This window comes from Schistocerca cancellata, chromosome 1 (genome assembly GCF_023864275.1).
Source record: "Schistocerca cancellata isolate TAMUIC-IGC-003103 chromosome 1, iqSchCanc2.1, whole genome shotgun sequence".
NCBI lineage: Eukaryota > Metazoa > Arthropoda > Insecta > Orthoptera > Acrididae > Schistocerca > Schistocerca cancellata.
Window position 1 is genome coordinate 621,719,397 of NC_064626.1, and position 17,597 is coordinate 621,736,993.

General features: G+C 40.5%; 1 protein-coding gene across 1 annotated transcript in view; it reads left to right on the plus strand.

Annotated features, from left to right (window-relative positions):
- Window positions 1-17,597, plus strand: part of LOC126161969 (otoferlin-like) — a 994,328-nt gene that overhangs the window by 723,268 nt on the left and 253,463 nt on the right. Inside the window, exons 7-8 of the mRNA XM_049918162.1 lie at window positions 56-118; window positions 7,671-7,755. Of these exons, the coding sequence (XP_049774119.1) occupies window positions 56-118; window positions 7,671-7,755 (148 nt within the window). The remainder of the gene's footprint in view (window positions 1-55; window positions 119-7,670; window positions 7,756-17,597) is intronic.

The following is a 17,597-nucleotide window of genomic DNA, read 5'->3' on the forward strand; positions in this document are numbered from 1 at the left end:
AAACTGTTTGCACATCCTATTGTCAAAAAACTAACTTGTGTCTTGCTTGTTCCAGTATTTTGTGTTCGACTTCCACATGCCTCCAATCATGCTCTTCGATAAAATCATAACACTTTCAGTAAGTATACAGTCATGATTTTGCTCTAAATTCAGTATTCAGTTATACTTTGGTACGAAAATTCAATAAGCACATTACTTATATTGCTTTGTAAGAATGATGAAATTGATTCTGCTCGGTTATCTTTCATTAAATTCGATAATGAAAATTCATCTCAAGTATGAAACAGAATTTTCTCACTCTATCTTTGATATAGATTAAGATAATATAGCTTTAGACGCTAAATCCACGTGTGCGCGTAGCTGTTGATCTACTCCAATATTAACAAGGGGTATGTCTGAGTCAGACACGTCGAATCGATTCGGCTCATATTTGGCTGATGAATTGTGTACAACATAAAATGAAAGACTATAAGATATTTTGTCTCTATATCACTCCCGTGTCTGAGAAAACCACACCTAAAGTTCATGACTCGTAATCGACTCAAAACTGACGGTATCGTTGGTAATTGAAAGTTGAGCATTTTTCATCATCATATGGAGGGTCCGAAAACGCGTAATTTCCTCGAAATCGAGGATAAAAACCTTTTTGACCGGCGTTTAGCTACCCATAAGAAAAACTCTGTTTAATGAAAGCGCACCTGATGTAGAATGAGGAGATCAGTGTTTAACGTCCCTTCGACAGCAATATCATTAGAGATGAAGCACAAGCTCGGATTAGGGAAGGATGGGAAGGAAATCGGCCTCACCCTTTCGAAGGAACCATCTGACATTTGCTTGATGTGATTTAGGGAAATCACGGAAAACTTAAATCAGGATGGCCGGACGCGGGTTTGTACAGTCATCCTCCCGAATGCGAGTCCAATATGCTAAACACTACTCTACCTAGCTACCCCTTGGTGTAGGGACCAATGCATCTGGCTGTTCGATTCCCTCATTCATTCTGCAGATTTTTTTTTTCTGTATCGGCATTGGTAAGGTAATTAATCAGGAATAACAACAAGGTAGATAAACAAATTTTTCAAACGACTTGGATTACTAACGAATCAAAATTTTAATCCAGTTTGCCTTACAACAGTGGTAGTTAACATTGTCTCTGCCACATACTAGTGGACGCTCCAGATTCCATGGTGGTGGTACGCGGTAGGAGTTTTAAAAACCATTTTCCTTAGGTTGTCATAAATTTTGATATTACGTATTTGGTAAGTAATTATTATTATTACATGCCTTAACTTGCTGCAACTGTACTTTACAAATTTTATAAAATAAAATTACTTCTCTACTTCATAACTCACCATTACTGTGGAACGGGTGGGCGGTTAGAAAAATTTACTGGTAACAGAGATACTCGTAAAAATAGTGGGTGGTGGGTAAAAAAGGTTGATTACCCCTGTCTCAAAGTGACTCTTTCACTCATTCTATTACGTGTCCTCACTTTCTTTCGGACAATTACATGGGTGTCATATTATCATCCTACTCGTGGCACGAAGGAAATCTAATGAATGCAGTCTTCGTGCAACGACACCGTTGTTTCTGGAAATATGGCGGATATTGACTTGGTTTACATGTTAAAATACTTCTTTCTGGAGATTTAGTTTCAATGCATACAATAAAACCATCTGAATGAATGTTTCTTGATATTTTAATTCTTTGTTAATTCGAGTCATTGAGAAATTTATTTGCCTACCTTGTTATTATTCTATATTGATTAGCTTATTAACTCTTCTGTTCCTATGAATATCGATAGGGAAAATACACAAATTAAAAAAAAATGCAGAATGTGTTTGCGAATCGAACACAGGTTATCTGCTTCCCAGCCACAGGCCGTGATAGCTACGCCAGCGGCGTTTTTGGTGACCAGCATGTATCTTACACGTACATAAGCGACAGTCGTAACAGCTTCTTTCCTCGATATCGAGGAAAATATTCATTTGCGGACCCCCAATGTTGTGTTGTTGTGGTCTTCAGTCCTGAGACTGGTTTGATGCAGCCCTCCATGCTGCTCTATCCCGTGCAAGCTTCTTCATCTACCAATACGTAGTGCAGCCTACATCCTTCTGAATCTGCTTAGTGTATTCATCTCTTGGTCTCCCTCTACGATTTTTACCCTCCACGCTGCCCTCCAATACTAAATTGGTGATCCCTTGATGCCTCAGAACATATCCTACCAATCGATCCCTTCTTCTCGTCAAGTAGTGCCACAAACTCCTCTTCTCCCCAATCCTATTCAATACTTCCTCATTAGTTACGTGATCTACCCATCTAATCTTCAGCATTCTTCTGTAGCACCACCTTTCAAAGGCTTGTATTCTCTTCTTGTCCAAACTATTTATCGTCCATGTTTCACTTCCATACATGGCTACACTCCAAACAAATACTTTCAGAAACGACTTCCTGACATTTAAATCTATACTCGATGTTAACAAGTTCATCTTCTTCAGAAACGCTTTCCTTGCCATTGCCAGTCTACATTTTATATCCTCTCTACTTCGACCATCATCAGTTATTTTGCTCCTCAAATAGCTAAACTCCTTTACTACTTTAAGTGTCTCATTTCCTAATCTAATTCCCTCAGCATCACCCGACTTAATTCGACTACATTCCATTATCCTCGTTTTGCCTTTGTTGATGTTCATCTTATATCCTCCCTTCAAGACACTGTCCATTCCGTTCAACTGCTCTTCCAAGTCCTTTGCTGTCTCTGACAGAATTACAATGTCATCGGCGAACCTTAAATTTTTATTTCTTCTCCATGGATTTTAATACCTACTCCGAATTTTTCTTTTGTTTCCTTTACTGCTTGCTCAATATACAGATTGAATAACATCGGGGAGAGGCTACAACCCTGTCTCACTCCCTTCCCAACCACTGCTTCCCTTTCATGTCCCTCGACTCTTATAACTGCCAATTGGTTTCTGTACAAATTGTAAATAGTCTTTCGCTCCCTGTATTTTACCACTGCCACCTTCAGAATTTGAAAGAGAGTATTCCAGTCAACATTGTCAAAAGCCTTCTCCATGTCTACAAATGCTAGAAACGTAGGTTTGCCGTTTCTTAATCTAGCTTCTAAGATAAGTCGTAGGGTCAGTATTGCCTCACGTGTTCCCATATTTCTGATCTTCCCCGAGGTCGGTTTCTACCAGATTTTCCATTCGTCTGTACAGAATTCGCGTTAGTATTTTGCAGCCGTGACTTATTAAACTGATAGTTCGGTAATTTTCACATCTGTCAACGCCTGCTTTCTTTGGGATTGGAATTATTATATTCTTCTTCAAGTCTGAGTGTATTTCGCCTGTCTCATACATTTTTCTCACCAGATGGTAGAGTTTTGTCAGGACTGGCTCTCCCAAGGCTATCAGTAGTTCCAATGGAATGTTGTCTACTCCCGGGGCCTTGTTTCGACTTAGGTCTTTCAGTGCTCTATCAAATTCTTCACGCAGTATCATATCTCCCATTTCATCTTCATCTACATCCTCTTCCATTTCCATAATATTGTCCTCAAGAACATCGCCCTTGTATAGTCCCTCTATATACTCCTTCCACCTTTCTGCTTACCCTTCTTTGCTTAGAACTGGGTTTCCATCTGAGCCCTTGATATTCATACAAGTGGTTCTCTTTTCTCCAAAGGTCTCTTTAATTTTCTTGTAGGTAGTATCTATCTTACCCCTAGTGAGATAACCCTCTACATCCTTACATTTGTCCTCTAGCCATGCCTGCTTGGCCATTTTGCACTTCCTGTCGATCTCATTTTTGAGACGTTTGTATTCCTTTTTGCCTGCTTCATTTACTGCATTTTTATATTTTCTCCTTTCATCAATTAAATCAGCATTTCTTCTGTCACCCAAGGATTTCTAGTAGCCCTCGTCTTTTTACCTACTTGATCCTCTGCTGCCTTCACCACTTCATCCCTCAAAGCTACCCATTCTTCTTCTACTGTATTTCTTTCCCCCATTCTTGTCAATTGTTCCTTTATGCTCTTCCTGAAACTCTCTACAAACTTTGGTTCTTTCAGTTTATCCAGGTCCCATCTCCTTAAATTCCCACCTTTTTGCAGTTTCTTCAGTTTTAACCTACAGTTCATAACCAATAGATTGTGGTCAGAGTCCACATCTGCCCCTGGAAATGTCTTACAATTTAAAACCTGGTTCCTAAATCTCTGTCATACCATTATATAATCTATCTGAAACCTGTGGTATCTCCAGGCGTCTTCCATGTATACAACCTCCTTTTATGATTCTTGAACCAAGTGTTAGCTATGATTAAGTTGTGGTCTGTGCAAAGTTCTACTAGGCGGCTTCCTCTTTCATTTCTTAGCCCCAATCCATATTCACCTACTACGTTTCCTTCTCTCCCTTTTCCTACTACCGAATTCCAGTCACCCATGACTATTAAATTTTCATCTCCCTTCACTATCTGAATAATTTCTTTTATTTTGTCATACATTTCTTCAATTTCTTCGTCATCTGCAGAGCTAGTTGGCATATAGATTTGTACTACCGTTGTAGGCACAATAATGCGTTCACTATGTTGTTTGTAGTAGCTTACCCGAACTCCTATTTTTTTTATTCATTATTAAACCTACTCCTGCAATACCCCTATTTGATTTTGTATTCACCTGACCAAAAGTCTTGTTCCTCCTGCCACCGAACGTCACTAATTCCCACTATATCTAACTTTAACCTATCCATTTCCCTTTTTAAATTTTCTAATCTACCTGCCCGATTAAGGGTTCTGACATTCCACGCTCCGATCCGTAGAACGCCAGTTTTCTTTCTCCTGATAACGACGTCCTCATGAGTAGTCCCCGCCCGGAGATCCTAATGGGGGACTATTTTACCTCCGGAATATTTTACCCAAGAGGACGCCATCATCATTTATCCATACAGTAAAGCTGCATGCCCTCGGAAAAAATTACGGCTGTAGTTTCCCCTTGCTTTCAGCCGCTCGCAGTACCAGCACAGCAAGGCCGTTTTGGTTAATGTTACAAGGCCAGATCAGTCAATCATCCAGACTGTTGCCCCTGCAACTACTGAAGAGGCTGCTGCCCCTCTTCAGGAACCATACGTTTGTCTGGCCTCTCAACAGATACCCCTCCGTTGTGGTTGCACCTACGGTACGGCTATCTGTGTCGCTGAGGCACGCAAGCCTCCCCACCAACGGCAAGGTCTATGGTTCATTGGGGGGGGGGGGGGGGGGGCAATATGATGACCCCCAATATGATGACGAAAAGAATGGTCGATTTTCAATTATCTGGCGACCCTCTCAATTTTGAGTCCATTGCGCGGTATGAACTTTAGAGGTGCTTTCTTCAAACAGGAGGGATGTTGAAACGAAATATCTAAGAGTGTTTCGTTTTAATTTGCACACAAGCGACCTGCCGTATATGAGCCGACTCGGTTGACCGTGTCTGAGGATTCCCCCTTGTATTTTCAGGGACATATCCAACCTTGTTTGTTATCCAGTACTATATTTCGTGCTTAAGAAAGGAATTATTTCCTAGAATACTCACCCGCCCCCTTAAAATTTCTTTTTGGTCTAAGGTGGTGCCTTATAGTATCTGAAAGTCCTATGATATTCTTCCAGCTACACCATATTGCATTAGTCTCTAATCTCATATAATAAGAAGTACAATTTAGTACTTACGGAGCAAGTTTAGAATTGCAGACGACTTTGAATTAGTGTTGGTGCTACATGTATTTGTTATGAAGTAACAATCTTAGTCTGAACAATAATATTTCTCAAAATATAAGTAGCTTGTTATTTTGTTTACTTAAAGTTTGTCAAACTATACTCATATTTACATGTCAGCACAAATTATGTATACGTGAAAAGGTATATTTATGTTAGATATAGCCAAAGGGAGTATGTTAGGTAATTAAGATGCCAGAGTGATCTTCAGCCTAATGTTCACTGCAACAATCATCACTTCTCCAATGCATTTAAATGTATGAATACAAGATATTATGTTTTTTATGTACAATAAACAGGGTGATTTCGTGACGATGTTACAAACTTTCAGGGATGACGGACAAGTGCAAATGTAATAATTTGAGATAAAAGACTCCGGTCCAGAAACAACCGAGTCAAAACTTGCAAGCAAAAATGGTTCTCATACCTCTTGCAGTGGATCTATTTTACTGCAAGCTTTTTGCGTTCCATATTTTGGGAGGAGGTAGTATGGACCAGAACAAGAAAAAACTGCCGGTAAACATGGGCTCTAAAATGTATACTTTAAGAGCTATGAGCGCTTGTTCAGTAGAAGAGATGTGCTTCTCCAGAGTAGCTAAGATGAACAACTGTTCATAGCTCTTAAGGTGTGCTCGTTGGAACCCTTATTTACTAGACATTTTTTCTTGTAATAGTCCATACTTCCTCCTCCCAAAATCTGGAAAACAAAGAGCTTGAAGCAGAAAATATTCACTGTCAGAGCTAGCAGAACGATTTTAGCTTGTAACTTCCGACTCAGTCGTTTCCTCACCACGGTCATTTACTTCAAATTCATACAGTTACTCTTTCCTATCATCCCTGTAAGCCTCTAACATCACCACGGAATCACCCTATATATAATAATGATATAATCAAGCAAATTTTATATCCTTAGTTCTTATCTGAACTTTTAAAAAGTTAAACTGTTATCTCAGGATTCAACTGATGTTAACTTCCGATTACACACGCCTGTGGTTGGAAAATGATCTTTTGGAAACTTAGCATCCTTATTGTTTCAATCCTCAGAGAAAACTGTTTACTAAATTAACTTCTGTTACATTCGATGTTCAGATGTAGTTCGAGGCTAGCAGTAATTAAGGTAACTCTCTTACGTGAAATCGAAATTTACAGAATCTATATTTCTATGCATAAGAGTTTTTTATACCGCTAAAGGGAAAAAGAGACCTGAAATTATGTATCTACTAATGAATTCATTTTACGAGTGATAACGATGAAAATTTTTCATAGTTCATACATCACCTTAATGTAGTATTCATCGCAAAATGTATATTTTCTACTACTACATACAAAAAGAAAGTAGTTTGCAGTGCTTGTAGAGAACAGTGTTCATCTAACTGTCGTGTATTTCAGAGCATCTTTGGAGCATTAACGGAGCTAGTAAAGTCACAGCAAAAAATAATTTTAAAATATGCATAACATCATGTTATATGTGCATTCACATATGTTTTATGTTTCTTTTTTAGGTATTGCATTCTAGAAAATTATTGTGCTCAGGAACAGTTGTGGGTGCTTTCAAGATTGATGTGAAGACAGTCTATGATGCACCTGGTATACCAAGAAGCCAATATATTGAAAATGTGACAACAGAGACGAAATGAATGTGGGAAAACCAGTTTTATCTTCTGTCACACAACTTAATAATAACTGCAGCAACTGATTCACAATTTATGAACTTAAATAACCTGGCATTATCTATACGTACTGATACGTCACTGGAATGTTACTTTAGACTTATCCCACAGTCAGAATTCTCTGTTGTCACATTTGCAGTTACTCTTTTTTATTCAGGAATTGTGCACTTTCATTTTTATTTTCGAACTTTTTACTATTTTGTTTTTTATTCTTTTCCTCCCACATTTTAAGGTATAATTTTCTAACTATCACAGGTTCTACAATCAAGGAACATTCTCAGATCCAACAAAATGTTGGGAAGCTTTAAGTTAGATGTGGCGACCGTATGGGCACAGCCAGGTAGGCATGCTGCTGTGCATTGCTACATCTTCGCCATGTGCATAACAAGAAAGGAACAATTTGTATTCTCTGCTTCCAGAAATATTTTTTGAAAAAACGGAGACTAATCAAAATTAACTCCCCAGATTCATTTTAAAATTTCTTCGTGTTACGTAAAAGTTGAAACGGAATTCAAGCCTACCGCCTCCACTGAGGTAAATCCACCAAGGAATAAAACTTGCTGCTGTCAAATTCATTAAACCAAAGACTTACAACTGTAATAAAATGTTTACACGCAGCGTAAACAGCTGTTAGTTCAGTATTTACTTCAAATAACGTTAATTATGAAAGTTACAGAATCAAAAAACGTAAGACATTTTTTATAATGTTTAAGAAGTCTAAGATCACAATTTTTTTCTACTACTTGACATATTTTTTGCACCATGAGCGTAGGAAACGAGTGACGTGACTGAGCACAAACTTCATTATAGTAAACCAAAGCCTTTTGAGTATATTAAAATGTTTACACACAGCATAAACAGCGGTTAGTTCAGTATTTGCTTCAAATAATTTTAATTATGAAAACTACACAATCAAAAAACATCAGTCATTATTTTTATGAAGTTTAAGAAGCCGAAGATCATGATTTTTTTCCACTGCTTGGCACTAGCTTGACATATTTTTTGCACAATGAACATAGGAAACGAATGACATGACTGAGCACGAACTTCAGTTTAGTGTCTGTTAATGATTTTTCGTTAAAATCCCTTTGCTTTTTTGACTTTGCTGTAAAAATAACCCATTAATCCAAATTAGCTAAAATCCCACAAAAATCTTCTCGTGTACATCGTAGCTTCAGTCTCATAATTAAAAATTGTTCATAAAACTGATAGAATATTGTGTCAAATACCCTGAAAGAGAAATGAAATACATGATATTATGGTTCAACATTTGGTTATAAAAGTTTCGAACTACCTGTGCATTTCTGAGATGAAACAATTAGCTTTGAAAGCAGGGAATATAATTGATCCATATTGCCAGTCACAATGTAGTGATGGCATGCAGTTAGACTACTAGAATAACCAGTAGTAAAGTTGCTTACTCCCTGCGTATTGTAAATAGTTTTTGCTACCTGGATAGCTGTCATCAAATATATTCATTTACAACAACCACATATAAGCATATTTAGCAAATGATTAGTATTTTCTTATCGGACTATCGCATTAAATGAAATACTCAGCCTAAATGAAACTCTGTACATATTTCACTACTGCAGATGTAAGACTGCACCAAGCATCTTATGTCAAATAAATGTTAATGTGCTAGAAATAGGCACTATGGCCAATGTCTGCCGTCTTGGAGGCAAAGGTTCGAAGTTGGAGTATCGGTCCGGCACGCAGTTCTAATCAGGCAGGATGTTTCATATCAGCGCACACTCCGCTGCAGAGTGAAGATTCTGGAAACATCACCCCCCAGGTTGTGGCTAAGCCATATCTCCGCAATATCCATTCTTCCAGTAATGCTAGTCCAGCAAGTTTTTCCGGAGAACATCTGAGAAGTTTGGAAGGTAGTAGACGAGATACTGGCAGAAGCAAAGCTGTGAGGAGAAGTTCTGCGTCGTGTTTTGAGAGCTTAGTTGATAGAGCCCTTACGAGCGCAAGGCAAAGGTCCCGAGTTCTAGTCTCGATCAAGTACACAGTTTTAATCTTCCAGAAAGTTTCAACTTCCCTACTGTTTTAGACAGCTCTCTACTTGAAAAGAACTGAGTGTGATGTGTTCAGACACAGTTCTGGAACGATTAATAAATCCTCAGTGACGGCGAATGTGTTTCACCCAGAGCCATAGACGAAACTATCTATTACACAATACTTTGTGAAAAAAGGAGTTTGAAGGTTACAGAAAAAAAATCGACGAAGTGCTACCTGTTGTCGACCTAAGAAATTGAACATCCCGAGGACTCTGCCAACGTTTGAAAAAGAGCGAACTTGGTCACAATGGCCACAGAATTCTCCTTCCGACGGCATTAACCCCAACACTGAAGCGACGATCCTCACTCCTCCTCCTGAAATTGGTCACGAAACATCCAGCATGTTATTTTAATGTATTGTACATATGCAACAGACTACCAAGACCATTAATATCGACAAGATTATATAAGCTGCTAAAGGAAGGAACCGTAATCATGAATGCCGAAAAGCGTGAGCAGAAGATAAGCAAGCTTTTGCATTCGAGAAGGAGCGGTCAGCTTAACGCAGGTCTATCAAGGTAGATAATACAGAATAGAAATGAGCCGAACAAGGAGTCTTGCCTCTGTGGGACACAAAGAACATGCGTAACACAAATATTATGCCATCTCCCTTATATAAGAGACCACAAGCCCACAATTATGACGTTGCATTACATCTACATCTACATAGACTATCTGCAGGCCACATTCCGGTGCGTGGTGGAGGGTACCCTGTACCACTACTAGTCGTTTCCTTTCCTCTTCACTCGCAAGTAGAGCGAGGGAAACCGCTATCTATGCCTCCATATGAGCCCTAATTTCTTGTATCTCCTCTTCGTGGTCCTTATGCGAAATGTACTTTATCAGCAGTAGGACCGTTCGGCAGTCGGCTCCAAATGATGGTTCTCTAAATTTTCTCAATATTACTCCTCTAAAGAACGTCATCTTCCCCCCAGGCATTCCAATTTGAGTTCTTGAAGCATCTCCGTAACATTTGTACGTTGTTCAAACCCACTGGTAACAAGTGTAGCAGCCCGCCTCTGAATTACTCCGATGTCTTCCTTCAGTCAGATCTGGTGCAGATCCCAAACACTCGAACATTATCCAAGAATAGATCACAATAGTGTCCTATATGTGACCTCCTTTACAGATGAACCACACTTTTCTAAAATTCTTCCTATAAACCTTCCCTACCGCAGTTCTCACACGCTTGTTTCATTTCATATGGCTTTGCGACGTTACGCTCAGATATTTAAACGACTTGACTCTCCGTTCACGACGCTAGTAATACTGTAGAAATGTAGACGAACATTACATGTTCGTATTCCTGCTCATCCGCATTAACTTACATTTTCCCACATTTAGAGCTACCTGCCATTCGTCGTACTAACTAGAAATTTTGTTTACGTCGTTATGTATCTTCCTGCAGTCACTCAACTTCGACACGGCACCGTACACCACAGCATTATCACCAAACAACCGGAGATTGCCGCCCACCCTGTCCGCCATCATTTATGTATGTAGAGAACAACAACGGTCCTATCCCACTTCCCTGGGGCACTCCTGACGGTATCCTCGTCTCTGATGAATACTCGTCATCGAGTACAACATATTGGGATGTACAACATATTGGGATCTACTACTTAAGAAGCCTTCGAGCCACTCACATATCTGTGAACTTATTCCGTATGCTCGTATCTTCGTTGACAGCCTGCAATGGGGCAGCGTCTCAAATGCTTTCCGGAAATCTAGAAATATGGAGTCTTTCAGCCATAGTTCGCAGAATATCACGTGGGAAACGGGCAAACTGAGTTTCGCACGAGAGATGCTTTCTAAAACAGTGCTGATTTGTGGACATAAGCTTCTCAGTCTCAAGAAAGTTTGTTATATTTGAGCTGAGAATATGTTCAAGGATTCTGCAGCAAACCGAAGTTGAGGGTATTGGTCTGTAATTTTGCGGGTTTGTTTTTTTATCCTTCTTATACATTGGAATCAACTGCGCTTTTTTTACAGTCACTTGGGACTTTGAACTGAGCGAGAGATTCATGATAAATGCAGGCTAGCTAAAGGGGCCAATGCCGTAAGATACTCTTTGTAAAATCGAATTCGGATTCCATCCGGACCTCATGATTTATTTGCTTTCAAATCTTTCAGTTGTTTCCCTACGCCAGGGATTCTCATTACTATGTCGTCCATTCGGGAGTCTATCCGATGGTCAAATGACGGTATGTGTGCACGTTACTCCTGTGTGAAGGACCATTTTAACGAAATTTAAAACGTCGGCTTTCGTTTTGCTACATTCAACTGCCAGACGGATCTGGTCAACAAGGGACTGAATGGAACCATTAGATCATCTTAGCACTTTTACATACCGAAATTTTCTCGGGTTCTCTGCCAGATATTTTGCTAAGGTGTGACGGTGGCAGTTGTTGTATGCTTCGCACATACATGCACGAATCTCTTCTAATCTCCGCTTGTCATAATTTTTGCGTTTCCTTTTGACTCGAGAGTGCGTCAGTCTCTGCTTCCTCAGCATCTTCCAAATGCAGCTATTAAACCACGATGGATCTTTGCCATCCTTTATCCACTTACTATGCACTTAACTCTCCAGGCCACGATTTACAATCTGCTTAACCTCAGCCAATAATTCCCCTACTTCCGTCTTACTGGAAGTAAGTGATGTCAATCCACTGACTAAGTGAGATGCTAACAACTGATTATCTGCTGTATCTAGCAGAAACACTCTTATTGACTGATTTATTAACTTTCGTAATCATAGTTGCTATAATGACATCATGATCGCTAATCCCCGTTTCTATACTGACATTGCTGATAACGTCCGGTCTATTTGTAGCTACAAGGTTCAAGATATTTCCAATTTGTGTAGGCTGCCGAACTAGCTGCTCAAGACAGTTTTCAAAAAACGTATTCAAGAATATGTCGCATGACTGTCTTAACCCCCGCAATGAACCCATAGACCTCCCAGTCTATACCAGGTAGGTTAAAGTCGTCTCCAACTAGTATTGCATGATCTGGATATTTACGCGCTACTGACCGTAGACTTTTTGGGTGACTCTAGTTCCAGTACCACTGGCAAGCGCTCCCGGTTCGCCGCTGGATATACAACAAAAACCATATGGCCACTTATTATGGCTGCCTGTGCGAGAGACACGATGAAATGGGAAAATTCACAGATAACGAGGAAAACTGATCGCTATCGCACATGGAAACCTAATCAGTTTTGATAACATTTCTTTATTCTCGACAGTGCCACCAATAGACTGCCTGTAGCATATTGGCTCCTGGTTCCTAGCTTCCAGTTCACAATAATGTCAGAATACGAATAGCAGCTACCTTTCCTGGGCGTGCTCATCACGAGCAAAGTTGACATTTCAAGCTACAATGGACTGGAACGTTTGTCTGCTCGTATAGCGCAACGCGCAGCCCGATTGACTGCGATATGGGGAAGCGAGCGAACTCGGATCGAATCTGCGTGCCGGCTTAGAGAGTATTACGTGGTACGCCAAGTAGCCTGATGTGGTTTTTAGGAGGTTTCCCACGCTCGTTTAGGTAAATGCTGGGCTGATCCCCAAAGTCCGCCTCAGAGAATGCGATGAGCAAATACCTGGGACTATTTAAGGAACAGTTCCTTAACTCAGATTGGCCTACTCTCAGCCAAATTCTATATTATTTTAGGTATGTAGATGATAACCTCATGTTGTTAGATGACAGCCACGTAGATATCGAAAATATCCACCAAAGATTCAACCAACTGCACCTTAACATTAATTTCACAATGGAATCTGAGAAAGACAACACAATTAACTTTCTAGATCTCACAATTGGCAAAAATAATAATCGTCATACATTTGATATCTATAGAAAGAACACCACTTCTGACAATATTATAAATGCCAATTCCTGTTACCCAGTGTCTCATAAACTAGCATTTTCCCGTTCAGTGATTAATAGATTAAGTAACCTCCCATTATAAAAGCCAGCAATTCAAAAAGAACTTAACACACTTTGTTATATAACCTATACAAATGATTTTGACCCCAACATAATCACAAAATTACGAGGTGCATTCAAGTTCTAAGGCCTCCGATTTTTTTTCTAATTAACTACGCACCCGAAATCGATGAAACTGGCGTTACTTCTCGACGTAATCGCCCTGCAGACGTACACATTTTTCACAACGCTTACGCCATGATTCCATGGCAGCGGCGAAGGCTTCTTTAGGAGTCTGTTTTGACCACTGGAAAATCGCTGAAGCAATAGCAGCACGGCTGGTGAATGTGCGGCCACGGAGAGTGTATTTCATTGTTGGAAAAAGCCAAAAGTCACTAGGAGCCAGGTCAGGTGAGTAGGGAGCATGAGGAATCACTTCAAAGTTGTTATCACGAAGAAACTGTTGCATAATGTTAGCCCGATGTGCAGGTGCGTAGTCTTGGTGAAACAGCACACGCGCAGCCCTTCCCGGACGTTTGCGTTGCAGTGCAGGAAGGAATTTGTTCTTCAAAACATTTTCGTAGGATGCACCTGTTACCGTAGTGCCCTTTGGAACGCAATGGGTAAGGATTACACCCTCGATGTCCCAGAACATGGACACCATCATTTTTTCAGCACTGGCGGTTACCCGAAATTTTTTTGGTGGCGGTGAATCTGTGGGCTTCCATTGAGCTGACTGGCGCTTTGTTTCTGGAATTGAAAAATGGCATCCACGTCTCATCCATTGTCACAACCGACGAAAAGAAAGTCCCATTCATGCTGTCGTTGCGCGTCAACATTGCTTGGCAACATGCCACACGGGCAGTCATGTGGTTATCCGTCAGCATTCGTAGCACCCACCTGGATGACACTTTTCGCATTTTCAGGTCGTCATGCAGGATTGTGTGCACAGAACCCACAGAAATGCCAACTCTGGAGGCGATCTGTTCAACAGTCATTCGGCGATCCCCCAAAACAATTCTCTCCACTTTCTCGATCATGTCGTCAGATCGGCTTGTGCGAGCCCGAGGTTGTTTCGGTTTGTTGTCACATGATGTTCTGCCTTCATTAAACTGTCGCACCCACGAACGCACTTTCGACACATCCATAACTCCATCACCATATGTCTCCTTCAACTGTTGATGAATTTCAATTGGTTTCACACCACGCAAATTCAGAAAACGAATGATTGCATGCTGTTCAAGTAAGGAAAACGTCGCTATTTTAAGTATTTAAAACAGTTCTCATTCTCGCCGCTGGCGGTAAAATTCCATCTGCCGTACGGTGCTGCCATCTCTCGGACGTATTGACAATGAACGCGGCCTCATTTTAAAACAATGCCCATGTTTCTATCTCTTTCCAGTCCGGAGAAAAAAAATCGGAGGCCTTAGAACTTGAATGCACCTCGTATATTAGAAATGTAAAATACGAAAGCACAACACAATACATAACGAGATACGCCTAACTTGAGAAACGTAACCGACACAGAAAATAAGATACGTACCAACAGTCTACGTTGGCAGAATCTTCAACAGAATTAATGCACTTTTTAAAACCGTAAATATTCAACTAAGCTTTCGGACCAATAATAACCTATCAGTAAAATTACGTTCCGCCATCATTAGAACATCGAAATAAGATAACCGAAGCATATATAAAATCACATGTGGCAGCTGTAATAGCTTTTACATTGGCCAAACATGAAGAAATTTCAACGTAGGATATAAAGAACACACTATAAAGAGCGAATACAATCAGTCGAGCTTCTTTCTACATTTGAAAAATCAAAATCACACCGCTGATACAATCGAAAATACACTACAGATTCTGCACAGAATACCAAAAGGTTTTGCAATGAACGTTCTTGAGGAATTAGAAATTTATATCTACACGAGAAAATACCCACAAAAAACGAACATACGGAATTCAGACACAAGTACTATCTTAAAAACGTTATTGAACTTTTAGCACAAGGCAATGGATAAATTGGAAGTAACATACGCAACAACCAAAGATAATCGTAACAATTTTTAGTTAATCGAATAAAATCGTTGTTCATCAGCACAACCTTGTAAACGTACAGCGTCATAAGAGTGGAACTGTCAAACTGCTGTCACGCCGTACCTAACATTTAATTTCAACATCTAGAAGCCATTTACGATCTTATAAATGCAGCCACAGTTACAAAACGGTCCACTAACGACGCAATATGGACGTCCAATCAATCTAGATGTGAATACAAGACAGATACTTTCATATGAATTACAATGTGTGTGTTCATATGTGTGAAATCTTATGGGACTTAACTGCTAAGGCCATCAGTCCCTAAGCCTACACCCTACTTAACCTAAATTATCCTAAGGACAAACACACACAGCCATGCCCGAGGGAAGAGTCGAACCCCGCCAGGATCAGCCGCACAGTCCATGACTGCAGCGCCCCATAGACCGCTCGGCTAATCCCGCGCGGCAATGACAATTGAATCCATACCTGTTCTCACCAAAATTGTAACTGCAGGTACTTGAAAATGTCAACCAAGCCGAAACAGTCTGTCGTAAATAAGGGTTACTTACTATAAGCAGCTATTTGGTGTACCTACTATAACAATATTTATGGAACACTTTGAATGTTTGCCGGGGAACAGTGGGTACTCCACTGAACAAGTCGAAAGGGACACCAAATTTAATCCCAGACAAAGTGATGCACTCATGAGGAAATATTGAGAACGGCGGACATTCACTACATACGGTAGAGAGAGACTCTGTAAGCGAAACGACTCGCATTGTTAAGAAGCTACTTATCATGACGTATGATTGCACAAATTTTTCTCAAAATCAGTTTAGAACATCACGACAAACAATTCCTGAGCTACGCAAGCTGCCTCGCTTCTTTTGTGTTAAGGTAATAAGAGCTGTGTTCCAGTCCTAAGGTCTCCGATTTTCTTTTTAGGACTGGAAGTAGACAGGAAAATGCGATCTGACTTAAAATATGTCGTTTTCGCCACTTGCTTGATGATATACCCACTGAAATTCATCACCAGCTGAGTGAGACGTGTTGGTTATGTCATGAAAGAGAAGAAGGAAGAAAGTGCATTCGGGGTTGTGACAGTTCAAAGAAGGTCGAACGTCGCGTGACCAAAACAATTTGGGACTAGCACCAGCCCGTCTGGTAACACGGTGACGCGAGTAGAGACAGTTGTTTTGGAAGATCGCCGATTGAGTGTGAAAGATATCGCTCCCGTAGTTGACATTTTTGTGGTATCTGGGCACGCAGTCATGTACGGTGACCTGAAAATGTAAAAATGTCCGCTTGGTGGGTGCTACAAACGCTGTCAGGCGGCCTCAAGTTGCTCGTCTGACAATTTTCCAGATGCAATTGACCCATGATGACGGCACGAATGGAGCTTTCTTTTCGACGGTTGTGACAATGAATAAGACACAGATGCCGTTTCTGAACCCTGAAACATAGCGCCAGTCTGCTCATTGGAAACACACACATTCGCCGCCCCAAAAAACATTTCAGAAGTAAATTTAGGCACACACGAGACCGTGCGTACGGATACCTATTCCCTGGTCCATCTGCGAATGCAACCGGCAAAAAATTACGATTTGCATGGATAGTAAAAAAAATTTCACGTTTAACAGCGGAAAACATGGGAAGTTATAAATAAAAGAACAACTGAAATAGGAGTAAATTACGAAAGGCAAAAAATTATTACGCACATAATTTACGTACAACTGAAATAAAAAACGGAGACATGTGTAATAACGAAACTTCCTGGTAGATTAAAACTGTGTGCCGGACCGAGACTCGAACTCGGGACCTTTGCCTTTTGCGGGCAAGTGCTCCACCATCTGACCTACCCATGCACGACTCATGGCCCATCTACACAGCTTTGCTTCCGCCATTACCTCGTCTCCTACTTTCCAAACTTCACAGAAGCTCTCGAAACATCCCCCAGGCTGCGGCTAAGCCATGTCTCCCCAATATCCTTTCTTCCGGGGGTGCTAGTTCTGCAAGGTTCGCAGGAGAGCTTGTGTGAAGTTTGGAAAGTAGGAGACGAGGTACTGGCGGAAGTAAAGCTGTGAGGACGGGGCGTGAGTCTTGCTTGGGTAGCTCAGATGGTAGAGCACTTGCCCGCGAAAGA